Source organism: Stomoxys calcitrans, chromosome 2, assembly GCF_963082655.1.
Source record: "Stomoxys calcitrans chromosome 2, idStoCalc2.1, whole genome shotgun sequence".
Classification (NCBI taxonomy): domain Eukaryota; kingdom Metazoa; phylum Arthropoda; class Insecta; order Diptera; family Muscidae; genus Stomoxys; species Stomoxys calcitrans.
In genome coordinates, this window is record NC_081553.1 from 16695274 (window position 1) to 16711106 (window position 15833).

Consider the following 15833-nt stretch of genomic DNA (forward strand, 5'->3'; position numbering starts at 1 on the left):
TGTTGATAAGCCATGTGAAGTCGAGTTTGGTTAGAAAATTTAAAGAGCATCTTCGACTATGGAAAAGGCTACGCTGAGGCCCGAGCCATCATCTATATAGCTGAAGAGAGTAAACCATGCCCTGTGGGAGCTTCTTGGTATGATAGACGCTTACTTCGATGACCGCGCAAATAATGTGTGGGTTGATGCTGTTTTTTCACGAAGTAAACTTCGGACTGCTGTAGCAATTGCTTCCGGCTGTTGTAGGAATGACTTCGTACTGGCTGAATGCAGCAACACTCCAAAATTATTTGGCCTCTACTAGATATGTGGAGGTCTACCGATTTGCTATCGCTGTCTAGAACAGACGTCGCAGCCATTGTGACAGGTTACTGTCTGAAGGAAAACATGCTGACAGACGTCGCGGTCATTGTGTCCGTCGTGGCAGGTAGCTGTCTGAAGAAAAACATGCTGACGGAGGTTGCAAGTAACGATTTCTACAGATGCTGTGAAATAGAGGAAGAAGAAACTATGAAACATCTGTTGTGTGTGTTCCGCACTAGCAGTCAGAAGGAATTTCACTTTAGGTTTTCATTTTTTCGAGAACTTGTATCTTGTTGGACTTTTTGAAGTGACCTGGTTGGTTCAACGGTAGGAATAAGAAGGCATCTTTCTTCTCCTGTTCCTCTGGTATCACAATGGACGAAAACGTCTAGCATATAAAACAGTTGTAGTCCTATTCAGTCTTCGAATTGCATGCTGATGCCCGGCGAATGGAAATTGTCCAACGGGAGGATCGGGAGGAGTTGTCCCTCATGCGTCTTGCCAACTGATTAGAGAAGGGAGATGGGTCTGTACGACTTAACCTTGCTCGTGTCCTTTCCAGGTATCAGTAGCGGGATCACACTGCCCTACCTCCAAACATTGAGTACTATAATAGTTTTCAGACAGGTTAAGAACAGTTGTAAGATACTCGAATCCAAGCAGATCCAGATTTCTACGCATCAGTGTAGAGATTCATTCTGGGACCAGCGCTTTGCGCGACTTGGTGCCACAGATGACATTCGTAGCTACGTGCACGGTAAATTGCGATGGCTGTCCATCGGCACGGAGATCACGGATACGCCGAATGGCTTCCCTTTTAGCCTTGTCACTCTCGTTTATCTAAGAAAAATTCCTCACAAGTTGTTTTCCTTAGCAAGCAAATAACAAGCCAACCAAAACAAAAATCAGCTGCTTTTCTGCAAATTTTTTTTACGTACTTTTGCTTGCAAATTTTTTAAAGAGAGTTGACTGCCTCTTACTCTCCTGCAAATTTTTACTGGAAAAGTACGCGAACAGACCTAATAGTTCGTTTCATGGCGAATGAGCTTGCTCAAGTGTGGTCAACTAATATGAGAATGTTAGGCACAGAATAACTATGAGCATGACACTGGTTACACTACATACACATAGCCCATAAAGTCTGCGTTCACCTGACAAACTTTTATGATTGGTTAAAGAACACAAACAGCCCAATTCTGAAAACTCCCTGGGAATAAACTCCCTTAATTTCTACATAGAGCTGGATTTCATGGAAGAGTTGCTCGAAGAAAGCCGTATATTTCAGTCATAAACAGACAAAAGCGGATTGCATTCGCTAATCTTTCATCAATAAGCCTACTGAATTCTGGAAACAAATTATTTTCTCCGACGAGAGCAAATTCTGTATTTTTGGCATTAAAGGTCGGCAAATAGTGTGGCGCAAGTCCGGGACTGAGCTGGAAAAACAACATTTAGTTGGAACGGTGAAGCACGGTGGTGTTGGAGTTATGGTGTGTGGGTGTATGGCTGCTAGTGGAGTGGGTCAATTAGAATTTATTGAGTCCAAAGTGGATAAATGGGGTTATCTCAATATTTTGAAAAAACTAAACTGACACTCCAAAGCAGCTTAAAACACCCCAATCACCAGATCTCAACCCCATTGAGCATCTTTGGGTTATATTGGAGAAAAAAATTCGTCAGCACATTACAACCAGCAAGGAGATGTTACGAAGTGTCATGCAGGCCGAATAGGCGAAAATAAAATCTGGGGAAACAGAGAAGTTGGTAAACTCCATGCCAAATAGATTAAGTGTAGTCTTAAAACAACGTGGCTAACCTACCAAATATTAGGAATGTGTTAATATGTTTTTATTTTGTCTTTAAATAACTCTTTTGTTTATTTTTAATTACTGAACGCAGACTTTGTGGCGCATATATTTAATTGTTATCATATTTAAATCGCTCTAGAGTGAAAGTGCTTAACCAAACTTAGAATTTTGTTTTTAGGAATGTTAGGAATATGAAGAAACAAGTAAGAGCGTGCTAAGTTCGGCCGGGCCGAATCTTATATACCCTCCACCATTGATAGCATTTGACGAGTTCTATGCGCGGTATCTCTTTTTAGACAGAGATAGAATATTGAATAAAAACTGTTATGCTATTGGATCTATATCAAGTTATAGTCCGATTCGGACCATAAATGAATGCTGAACATTGTAGAAGTCATTGTGTAATATTTCAGTTCATTCGGATAAGAATTGCGCCTTGTAGGGGCTCAAGAAGCAAAATCGGGAGATAAGTTTATATGGGAGCTGTATCAAGCTATTGATCGATTCAGACTATATTGGACACGTATGTTGAAGGTCATAAGAGAAGCCGTTGTACAAAATGTCAGCCAAATAGGATGAGAATTGCGCCCTCTAAAGGTTCAAGAAATCAAGATCCAAGATCGGTTTATATGACAGCTATACCAGATTATGTACCGATTTGAATCATACTTAGCACAGTTGTTGAAAGTGATATCAAAACACTACGTGCAAAAGTTCAGTTAAATCGGACGAGAATTGCGCGCTCTATTGGCTCAAGAAATCAAGATCCAAGATCGGTTTATATGACAGCTATACCAGATTATGTACCGATTTAAACCATACTTCGTGTAGTTGTTGGAAGTGCTACCAAAACACTACGTGCAAAATTTCAATAAAATCAGACGAGAATTGCGCCCTCTAGAGGCTCAAGAATTCAAGACCCAAGATTGGTTTATACGGCAGTTATATTAAAATATGGACCGATTTAAACCATACTTGGTGTGGTTGTTGGTAGCACTTACCAAAACACTACGTGCAAAATTTCAATAAAATCGGACGAGAATTGCGCCCTCTAGAGGCTCAAGAAGTCAAGACCCAAGACCGCTTTATATGGCAGCTACATCAAAACATAGACCGATTTGGCCCATTTACAATACCAACCGACCTACACTAATAAAAAGTATTTTTGCAAAATTTCAAGCGGCTAGCTTTACTCCTTCGGATGTTAACGGGCTTTCGACAGACAGACGGATGGACGGACTCGACTACGCTCGACAGATCGATGTTTTCTTCCCCTAAATCGATAACTTTTTGACAAATTACAATCGTTAGCCCTGATCCAATTAGTACTTACGTAACGGAATTAATCTTCGAATAAAAACTAGCTCGATAAAGGATGTGAGACTAAGACCCCTGCACAGGTTTGAGATAAGTATTTCATTTAATCCCAATTAAAGTATTCCATGTTTCTTAATGGAATGTTCATGGGAAAATACTCAAACGGCTACAAAACCACATTTTAAACATAAAAACACGTTTTTTAACATTAACATCAAAGCTTTTTGTAAATAAATTTTGAGTTTAGTAACTGAATATTCCTTTTTCATAAAAATATTTTTTTTTAAATATAAATTAAAAAATTCATATTAAATCAGTGTTTACTTTATTAAAATGATTTTCACACAGCCCTACAACTATATTATTATCCTTTCTTTTACAATAAACAATGATACATATAAACTAAAACAAATACAAATAATTAGCAAATAATTAAATGACTATTGACAGTTGTTGAAAGACAGTGGTGTGCAATATGGTTAAAGTTCAGCAGACAGAAAAATTATTAAAAAAAAATTTAACAGTTTTGCTTCGTAAACTTAAAATACATAAAAAAAAATAATCTCAACACAAATTCGTGTAGGTTTTTGGTTCAAGGCGCTTATGCAACATAAACAACAAACGAAACAAAGGAACATTGGCTTAAAAAACTAAAAATTATAAAAAAATTTAATTAAATTAATTACCTAATTGGAATTTTTCATAGAAATTTTTGTTGGATATTCCCAAGAATGAATATACAAATTATTAAAACATAAAATTAACATAAAAAAATTTCCTATTGATTATGCTTAAAGGTTTTTGATAATAATAATAAAAAAAATAAAGAATCAGCCTTCGTCCCATTTTGACTACATGAGAATACATCGTTCTACTTCACTATATGCATGTATATATGTTTACAAACACAATAATTACAACACTTATTTTCAATAAAACAAAAAAAAAATAATTTTAAAATAAATCTTCCTATTATAAGTAAACTCTCTTTCTCTCTCTTGTAAACTCTACAAAACATATAGAAAACAATAATTAGTTGCCTGAATGAATGTTTGCTTGATTTGGTTTCGTTTTCTTTATGGTGGGGCATGAGCAAAAGAGGAAATTTTATTTCCTCCATTTATGTTTTTTGTTTGATCGATAGTTTTTATTTTATCTTTTATTTTTTCTGCTAAGCACGGTTTGGGGGTGGGGGTCCTTGAAAACCATATTTCCCCTGCGTTAGTAAATATAATTGCGGGGAAAAACGGCACGGGCTGGCAAATAATCGGGATCATTTTGATTGCGATAGCGACGGGCTAAGAATACAGCAAGTACCTGAAAAAGTTAGGCAAGTTCATTATTAGTGCTTTCTAAATTATTAATAGTTTTAAATTAATAAATAAAAACATAAATTAAAAATAAATAAATATATAAAGAAAAAAAAGCACAATTTTATTAAACCAATAAATGAAAGAAAATGAAAAATTAACTTTAGGAAAAAATATGGTAACTGAAGGAGTGTTCGTGGAACCTTTCCCATACTTAACTCTTAAAATTTTCAGTTGATCGTTTTAGGCTAATCATTCTAGGGACTCTTTTAGGTTAGGTTAGGTAAGGACGGGATGACTATGAGCACCACACAGGCTGGAACATTGAGTTCCGACTTGTGTAGTGCCCATCGTTATCACGGGAAGCTTAGCTGAAAGCTACCGGGCGCGTCCACAGGTTGCGGATGGTGGAAAGCTCCGTTTTTATGCGGAGTAGCTACAAATGCGGCCGCGGGCAGTCGACGATTTTCGAGAGGAGAGTCTCAGTGAGGAGTCAGTTGGCACTGGTTTTTTATTAAATACTGAGTGCCAATGATACTCGAGATGATAAGGCGAGTTATTGGCGCCTTCAAATAACCAATAGCCAACATCAGCGTCTGTTCCCAGGTTAGGGGCGGCTGGCGGCGAGCGTCGGATCTTGGGGCAAGCGGCTCGCCACAACGAGGGAACCAGCAATCCCACCAAACCCATGCAGTTGGGGCGCTGGGCCAGTAACCCGCCCCGGAAAACATAGAACTACTATGAAAAACAAAGGAATAGTAAAAACGGAGAGAAAGGAGGACATTTTTGGTCCAACAGTCGGAAAGTTTAGCCTCCACGAGATAACGTCCAGTAATGGGTTGAGGCTGATAGATTTCGCCGTGGCGAAAAACATGGTAGTTAATAGCACCAGATTTCGACATAAAAATATTCACAAAGCCACATGGCTGTCACCCGATCAAAACACGAGAAACCAAATTGATCACGTTGTGATAGATGGAAGGCATTCATCCAGCGTGTTAGATGTACGATCGATCCGTGGAGCGAATATAGATTCGGATCATTTACCTTGTTGCAGTAAAGATTCGCTCCCGTTTGAACATGGCGAGGAAAGTACGATCTAACACTGCACGGAAGCTGGACATTGAAAAGCTGCAAACACAACAAATAGCAGCGGCATACTCCACTCGACTGACCCAACTGCTTGATGAAAGCACACCTTGTTCCGATGATATAATGGCGCAGTGCCAAACAGTTGGCCACTCCATGGAAAATGCCGCGAAATCCGTACTTTGGTACCGGAAGCCTCCTCCAAAAAAACCCATGGTACGAGCAAGAGTGTCGAGATGCTACTGAAGCCAAGAATGCGGCATATAGAGCAACCCTGCAATCAGGAGAAACGTTTATTCCGCAGAAAGAAAAAGGAAATGGAAAGACGTGAGTGCGAGCGAATTGAAAACCAAACCGATGGCTTTGGTGCAGGCACATCCTCCTGCAGAGACAAAGAAGGAAATCTGGTAACTGACACAGACAACATGCTGAGGATATGGAAAGAACATTTTACCCAACTGCTAGTGTCCGATGTTGGCGGCGAAAAGGATATCGCAGAACTAATCCCTGATGATGGTATAGAATGTTTACCTCCTAGTCAGAATGGGTGACCCGACTAAAGAACAAGGCAGCAGGAGCCGACGGATTACCCGCTGAACTATTTAAGACCGGAGGCGACACGCTGATAAGGCGTATGCATAAGCTTATCTGCGCAATCTGGCTAGAAGAACGCATACCCGATGATTGGAACCTCAGCAAAGGTGACAAGGCGGAATGTGCCAACTACAGAGGAATAAGTCTCCTCCCCATTGCATACAAGATACTCTCGAGCGTACTGTATGAAAGATTAAAACCTAAAGTCAATGAGATTATTGGGCCCTATCAATGCGGCTTTAGACCAGGTAAATCCACCCTAGTCCAGATATTCATCACACTGCGCCAAATCCTGGAAAAGACCCGAGAAGGACAAATTAAAACCTACCATTTCTTTGTTGACTACAAAGCCGCCTTCGATACTCCTTTACGTTCAAAGGTATTTCAAGCCATGTCAGAGTTTGGTATTCCTGCAAAATTAATAAGACTCTGCAGGATGACACTTGCTGATACGCGTTCCTCAGTAAGAATAGGAAAGAATCTCTCCGAACCATTTAACCGGTTGCCATGAGATTCTACTAAACTCTGCCCGTTTTCCAATCATTGTGAACAAGAGACAAGTTGAGGACCTTAGTCACGTACTGGACTTCCGCTACATCCAACTTTTTTAGCACGATATGGCGAAGAAGACATTTGAAACTTTGACCAACCTAAATTATAACGATTAGATTATCTGCGACGAATGAGTCTCACATTTGACAGCCTTTAGAGATCGTACATGAAACTGCAATTTGTGAGGTATGAAGTAAAAACAAGGACCTCAGGTCCGAACCGCTTGCCTAAAGGCGACACATCTTTTGGGTGAAGTTTTTACATTGCCTCTAGTACCTCACAAATCTCGCAATCATTAGGAGGGAAACCACCGCTGAAAATATTTTCTGCAGCGTCATAAGCTATGACGCTGCAGTTGAAAAAGTTGACTTCCCTAGCAAACCAGTGTAGTTCTGGCTCAATTGCGTTACAACAGAATCCTACAGATTGCAGCGTGTTGGATGTGTGTTCCGATTGTAACCGGGTGCCTCAAAACACACACACATACAACCCGTTTAACTGATCAGCCAATGCTACTCGATTTAGGACCAGGGGCTCAATTCTGTTTCTATGAAAACACGAAATGGAAAAAAAATATTTTTGTTTTCATTCGAAAACATGATGGAAAAATGTATTTTTAGTTTTTTGAGTTTACCCAATACAAGAATCAGAAAAGCTATGAAAACGCAAAAAAAAAACTTTTCATTTTGTGTTTTCATGGAAAGAGAATTGAGCCCCAGATCCCAACTAAGTTGCAGAGTTACTAGGTCTGGATCAGAGATGGGGGTGTGAGTGATTTTTTACTCACGGTCACGAACGCTTAAGGGAACAAATGATTCACGTACGATCACGCATGACTTTTGTTGTCGGCTCACGCTAACGAGACAAAAAAAAGTTACTGACGCATGACTAACAAGGAAATCATGACAAAATTTTGTTTTAGTTAGTCGTGAGTGACTCGTGAATAGTGTCGTTAGCATGATTTTAATCACTCACTCTCACGCACGGTCAAGCAAGATCACGTGATTGAATTTGGATCTCACTTACGAATCACGTGACACCACAACTAAAGGCACACCTCCATTCTGCATACTTACTGAACCCAGCAGACGAATGAATGGGACACAACATACTGCTACAACAAAAACAACCGATTAACATTTTATACGTTAGACGTATATTGTATGTCGACAGACGACATACAAGCCCAGAGAAGTTCTCTTCGTTAAAAATTTTCTTCAGATATCTACATTAGTCCAGACAAGAGAGCTGTGTGCTAGAAGGGAGTCCAAACATGGAAAAAGACCTGGAAGTCGTTGCACCCACTCAGAAACGTATACGGCTAATTCCTGGAAACTCATTGTAAACCCCTGTCCCAATATAAATAGTTATTCCAAACCCATTCGTGTAAGCCGAAAGTCCAGGAAATGAAGGCATACCCTAGAGTTCCCTTTTCCGGAAAAACGACGTTCAAACCGTCTATAAGGAAGGAACCTCAGGTAAGTGCCCGTCGTAACGCATATACTCTGCCGCAACACCGTCAAGCCGCATCACTGGCCCCTAGTGTAATGAAAGAGTATCTAAAGAGTAACCCCAGATTGTGGGTTAAGAAAGACATAGAATTGTTGTTGTAATTAAATTTTCATGTGGAGGTGGCGATCCTCGTCAAGTTCCAGTAGGTGAACAAGCTCGTTCCGGTCCAAAGGACCGATCGCCGCGGGAACAGGGCGGCCATTAGTTATTTTAACGCGCCAATAATCCACCTTGTCATATCGAGCATCGTAGGCACTCAGTATTTGTGCAAGAGCCGGTGCCACCCGACCTCTCACTGAGACTCTCCGCTCGATACCGCTGATTGTCCGCGACTGCAGTTACAGCTTCTGCGGATGGACAATCCACTATCCGCAACCTGTGTAGCTCGCAACTAAGCTTCTCGTGACAGTAATGAACACGCCACAGATCGGACCTCAATATTCCAGCTTGTGTGGTAGGGACCTAGAATTGTGTTCAGTGCCTCCTTTGGATCGCTCCTTATAACACCGAGGTACTTGAGACCTTCTCGATCATGCTATGGAGGGCTGACCATAGCCTTATATCAGGCAAAGATACATAGCTGAGAAACAGCCTGTGTTAAGTGGGAGACTAAAGCACTTTGAGAAAATTCTAATAAAAGCCATGTACCATGTACATCAGTCTTACATATATGAATGTGTGTATGCCCTGGCAGAAGACAATGATGAACAGACTAACTGATTTACGGCCAGAAAAAATGGCAAATCATTGCCGACTCTATGGAAAAGTCCAAAGAATTTTACTTGGGTACCAAAATCCCAATGAGAAAGTGAACCACGTGAGTATAAGCAAATCAATATATTCTGCGGCAGAATAATGATTGAAACATCTGGCCGATGGCTTTGGTGCAGTCTTGAGAGTTAGATTCAACGCATACACATTCAGTTGTAGAAGCAAAGTAGGAATTCTGGCAACGGTGATGTGCTGAATGTAGCAGTTAACTGGCTGTACAACTAAACAGCAGCAGCCGATGGGTGACTAGATAAATACACTTTTGGGAGACTAGATAAATTTCTTATTCGATATGAATGAAATTTTGCATGTTGACTTCTGCTATTTTCTAGGTCGTAGGTGGAGAAGCGTATAAGACCGACGACCTTGGAAATGCTTTCAAACTTGGTTGGCTAAAAAGCGTTTGTAAGGGCCTGCCTGAGGCAGCCACTGCGGATATGAAACTTACGGCGATGGGAGAATGGATTGAGGATGGGAGCAGCTCATACCATCGCGGTATAATCGAGGCGACGATAGGAAACCTGCTGGAAGGAAGGGGAGAGGTTTCTGATCGGGTACCTGAGATGAACCTTGAAGTCCGGTACGAGGAACTGCTGCCATCGGCACAGTCTTGGATTGAAGGATCCCTAGTATTGCCATCTGGAAGATTATGTTACACGGATGGATCAAAGCTAGAGGACAGAGTGGGCCTGGGGGTTTACATTGAGAACCCAGACACTGAGATCTGTTTTAGACTGCCTGACCATAATACGGTCCTGCAGTGGAAGGTACGGGCGATCACGGAATGCGTGAAGTAGTGTAGTGCTAACGCGAGCACGTCGAGTATGAACATCTTTACCAACAGTAAAATTACCATAAGGGCAATAACAACCAGGACGGTAAGGTCACGAACAGTCTTGCAGTGTAAGAAGGAGATTAACGCCTTCTCTGAGGATGGCAAAATCCACATGGTTTGGGTGCCGGGCCATAACGGAGTAAGGGGAAATGAAAGGATAGACGATTTGGCGGTGAAGGCTAGAGGACTGCCGTCAATAAACTTGGTTAACCCAAAGCCTTTCGGGTAGACGCAGTCCGAGTTAAGGGAATGGGCGACAAATGCGCATACAACATTGTGGAACAGCGAAACGGTCGGTAGAATGGCGAAAATCCTATGGGGATCCAGATCGTGAAAAGACGAGGCTATTACTGAAAGGAAGCAAAAAGGAGGTCAGTATAGCTATTGGTATCATAACGGACATATAGGACTACGAGCTCACTTATGTAAAATCGTTGGTACGTGATAGCATGTTTAAGGCATGCGGGGAAGATGATGAGACGTTGGAGAATTTCCTTTGTTATTGCCCGGCTTTCGCGTCTAACAGATACCGGCACTTAGATGGAGACACAATACCAGACATGAACCACCTTAGGGGAATGGTATTGAAAACAATTAAGGATTTTGTAAGTAGCACGTTACTTTATAGTTTTTGGAGCGCACAACAAGCCGATTACTGGCTTAGGTGTATGCCCATAGTGGCACATACACCTAACTGACCGAGTTAGCTTATTAGGTGCTCATTATAAAGAACGAAATTCCCCAACTCAACGTTGGACCCGAAATAGCCTAGGACTAGTGGATAGCGTCATCGGAAATGTAGTTCAGCCCACAATTACATATATGCTACTGTTTCAGGAAGGCAAAAAAAAATAGACGAGTATAAAATTTGTATTTTAAATTTTAAATGGAGGCCACACGGGTTAGCGCAGAGGTTAGCATGTTCGCCCATGACGCGGAACGCCTGCGTTCGAATCCTGGCGAGACCATCAGAAAAAAATAGTGGTTTTCCCCTCCTAATGCTGGCAACATTTGTGAGGTAGTATGCTATGTGAAACTTCTCTCCAAAGAGGTGGCGCTCTGCGGCACGCCTTTCGGACTCGGCTATAAAAAGGAGGCCCCTTATCATTGAGCTTAAAACTTGAATGGGACTGCACTCATTGTTATGTGAGAAGTTTGCCCCCGATCCTTAGTGGAATTTTCATGGGCAAAATTTGCATAATTTTATATAAGCCAAAAAAAAAACTTAAAATAAATTTTACACAAATATCACATCAGTCTAACAAAATAAAGAAAAGAAATGCCAACAAAGATATTAAAAAAAAAATAAAGTGAAAATCAAATCCGCAAATATATCTCACCCAATATTTTTTGACTCTCCAGATTGTTATATGCGTGCTAAAATAGGAATTTATGTCGCTATGACGATGTTTCCAGAGGGAATATATCATTGTTTTTAGATAGGATAAGAAGGATATTCAATACAATGTTGTCAACTTTAATTGGCTATGAAACCCTTTTGGATATGTGAACAAGAAACTAAAAACATTCTGAATAATAAGTCAGTAGGGAATGGAGGGAAAAGGAGTTGGAGCATGACAAAACGAAGGCTGTACTCGAAAGAAGTGTGATGACAATGATTGGATAGATTGATAGATAGATAGTTTGATTACATTCCGAATGGCCTGGACAAACGGACTTTTTTATATGCTAATGTCTTTCTAAATATTTAAGTATGTATAGACTTAGATATAAGTACATAATATATTCTCTTATGTTGTATATATAGTATATATTATATGTATGTATATATGTATGTATGTATAGAAACATGTGGTATGTGTATAATGACGTTAAGCCTATGTAAGTATTGTATGGTAGGCTAATGACTAATGTGTTATGGTTAAATAAATATCCTAAATGCAAAATTAAATCAAATACTTCTTTCAATGCCTATATAATGATGACGATGGTTAATTAGTTAATAAGTAGTATTGATTTTTTCTTTTTTTCTTTCTTTCATTATGAGTAAGAGTGGTGTTTTTGGTAATTGTATTTTAATTATGGTATAACTATGTATGTATGTATGTATGTATGTATGTATGTGTGTTTGAGTGTTTATTCATAAACATTACATTTCGTTTATTATTATCTGTCATTCTTTTTTTGTATTGTTGCTGTGTGTGTGTGTTCTTTTTTCTCTTGTAAAAGATCTAAAATAGTGAATGTTGTTGTTGTTTTTCTACAAATTCTCTGTAGAAGAGATTCATTGTGAATACTATCAGAAAGTCCGAAAGAGACGACTTCTTAAGACATGACTAGAAATTAGTTTGAATATGTGTGTGTGTGGGTGTGTTATTCCCTTCTTTTGCAAATTTTGTGGGAAATTAGAAAAAATTATCAAATAATTGTTAATTGTATAAATTATTGATTTTCGTATAAATATTCAATTTCATTGAATTTCGTTTTGTGTATTTAGAGAAAAGCACTGGGTAATCCACGAGGATCTTTTTGATTGCGATAGCGCACAGTTAACCAAACTCCAATGAACTGTTACGTGTTTCGTTTAGGCGATGAAAGTATGAGTTACGGTTAGTATCGGGGTTGGCAATAATGTATTAAAAAGATAAAGAAGAAAGTTGTTATTACATTAGTATTTGAGTATGTTTTAGATTGCGTTATGTAAACATTTGTTTTGGCAGTATTTGATATATTGGGTTGCCCAAAAAGTAATTGCGGATTTTTTAAAAGAAAGTAAATACATTTTTAATAAAACTTAGAATAAACTTTAATCAAATATACATTTTTTACACTTTTTTTCTAAAGCAAACTAAAAGTAACAGCTGATAACTGACAGAAGAAAGAATGCAATTACAGAGTCACAAGCTGTGAAAAAATTTGTCAACGCCGACTATATGAAAAATCCGCAATTACTTTTTGGGCAACCCAATATTTAGAGAAAGCAAAAACACAGAATGGAATAAAACAATCAACAGATTAAATTTAGCACGAAATAAAAAGAAATAATAATAAAAATAAAATAAAAAAATAAAAAAAATAATTATAAAATATTAAAAAAAAAATAAATAAAAAAAATAATAATAAAATATTAAAAAAAAAACAATTAAAAAGGCGTTAAGTTCGGCCGGGTCGAACTTTGGATACCCACCACCTAGGGCATATATGTAAACCACCTTCCATCAAAATCCGGTGAAAATTGCTTATGTCCCATAGCAGTTTTATCGAAATTTGTTCCGATTTGGACCAAATTGTGAATAACAAAATCTGGTCTTTTTAGTAGCTATATCGAAAAATAAACCTATCTGAACCATATACGACACGGATGTCGAAAAGCCTAACATAAGCCATTGTGTCAAATTACAGTGAAATCGGATTATAAATGCGCCTTTTATAGGGCCAAGACTTTAAATCGGGATAATGGGCTACATGGCAGCTATATCCAAATCTGGACCGAATTCTGCCAAGATGCAGAAAAATGTCGAAGAGCCCAACACAACTCACTGTCCCAAGTTTCAGCGACATCGGACAGTAAATGCGCCTTTTATAGCCCCAAAATGTAAAACCGAGAAATCGGTCTATATGGCAGCTATATCCAAATCTTTACCGAACTGTGCCATATTGCAGAAGGGGCTTAACTAAACCCACTGTCCCAAATTTCGGCGACATCGGACATTAAATGCGCCTTTCATGCGCCCAAAACCTTAAATCAAGAGATCGGTCTCTATGGCAGCTATATCCAAATCTGAACCGATCAGGGCCAAATTGAAGAAAGATGTGGAAGGGCCTAAGACAACTCCCTGTCCCAAATTTCAGCAAAATTGGATAATAAATATGGCTTTTATGGACCTAAGACCCTAAATCGGAGGATCGGTCTATTTGGCAGCTATATCCAAATCTGGAGCGATCTAGGCCAAATTAACGAAGGATGTCGATGGGCCTAAAACAACTCACTGTCCCAAATTTCAGCAAAATCGGATAATAAATGTGGCTCCTAAATCGGAGGATCAGTCTATATGGCAGCTATATCCAAATCTGGGCCGATCTGGGCTAATATGACGAAGGATGTCAAAGGGCCTAATACAACTCACTATCCCAAATTTCAGCAAAATCGGATAATAAATGTGGCTTTCATGGGCCTAAGACATTAAAACAGCCGATCGGTCTATATAAGGGCTATATCAAGATATAGTTCGATATAGCTCATCTTCGAACTTAGCCTGCTTATGGACAAAAAAAGAATCTGTGCAAAGTTTCAGCTAAATATCTCTATTTTTAAAAACTGTAGCGTGATTTCAACAGACAGACGGACGGACATGTCTAGATCGTCTTAGCTTCTTACGGAATATACCCCCATCCTTAGGTGGTGGGTATAAAAATAAAAACTAATATAATAAAATGTGAGGACCGACACACTGATCCAATACTTAGACCAGGACCGGGTGGACCCGGTCCTTAGAGATTGTGTGGCATAAATATAAGGGAGATAGTGGCACAAGGCACGCCACAGGGGGGCGTTTTATCGCCACTCTTATGGGTGACCACCATAAATAACCTATTACGGATGCTGACGTAGGAGGGATTTGAACCCGTCTGCTACGCAAACGATGTTATAATACTTCTAAGGGGTAAGGATCCGAACGAGCTATGCAGAAGGACCGAAAAGGTCTTGCATGTGACTGGGCAGAGGTCTCAATGTTAACCCAGAGAAGACTGAAATATTTCTGTTCACGAGAAGACGAAGGTGGGCCAATTTAACGCACCACGTTCCCTCAATAAAACGATTTCGATATCCGACAAGGTCAAATACTTAGGTGTGATCTTGAAAAGGAAACTTAATTGGAAGTTTCACATTCAGGGGCGTACTGAGAAGGCTCACAGACGTTGGGCACTATGTAGACGGGCCGTAGGCTCAAAATGGGGCCTGAATCCGAGGATAGTCTACTGGCTCTACTGGAGCGGTCTAAACAGTACTTATTTACGCCTCAGTAGCTTGGTGGACTGCTATGGAGAAAAAGTGCAACATAAGGAGCATACTGCATTCTCAGAGAACACGTTGTTTTGCCATAGGCGGAGCAATGAGGACCACGCCCACTAGGGCACTGGTGACTATTCTAGATATCCGACCCATTGACACAGATAAAGTGTGAGCCACCCACTGTGGATTGAGGATGGGAGCATCTCATACCATGGCGGTATAATCGAGGCGACGATAGGAAACCTGGAATGAAGGGAAGAGGTTTTCTATCGTATACCTGAGATGAACCTTGAAATCGAGTGCGAGGCACTGCTTCCATCGGCGCAGTCTTGAATTGACGGAACCCTAGTATTGCCATCTGGAAGTTTATGTTACACGGATGGATCAAAGCTGGAGGATAGAGTGGGCCTGGGGGTCTACATTGAGAAGCCAGGGACTGAGATCTGTTTTAGACTGCCTGACCATAATACGGTCCTGCAGGCGGAGATCCGGGCGATCACGGAATGCGTAAAGTGGTGTGGTGTTAACGCGAGGACGTCGAGTGCGAACATCTTCACCGACAGTAAAACTATAGCCGCAATGGGGACACCGCACTTAACATACAGTCATTGTCGTGTCCTGCTGCTTTGCTAAAGCAATGCGCTTCTAGTCTAGAGGTGGCACACTATCGATTATCGCAATGTTCGATAATTTCGATAGTTTTAATAATAAATATCGCCACTATCGTTAATTTCCCATCATCTATATTTCAAACGAAAATGAGAAGT

General features: G+C 39.9%; 1 protein-coding gene across 2 annotated transcripts in view; it reads right to left on the reverse strand.

The window, feature by feature from the left end:
* Window positions 1–3730: 3730 nt before the first annotated feature.
* The window catches only part of LOC106081855 (tetraspanin-13), a 29262-nt gene continuing 17159 nt past the window's right edge, over window positions 3731–15833 (reverse strand). Inside the window, exons 4-5 of one of the 2 annotated variants that reach the window (XR_009396988.1) lie at window positions 11432–12620; window positions 4658–4745 (exon numbers count right to left, since the gene is read on the reverse strand). Coding sequence is in view for 1 of the 2 variants with exons in the window: in XM_013244083.2 (XP_013099537.1) it covers window positions 4650–4745 (96 nt within the window). In the remaining variant the exon portion in view is untranslated. Of the gene's footprint in view, window positions 4746–11431; window positions 12621–15833 lie in introns of both variants that reach the window. The other variant, XM_013244083.2, reaches the window with a different exon arrangement.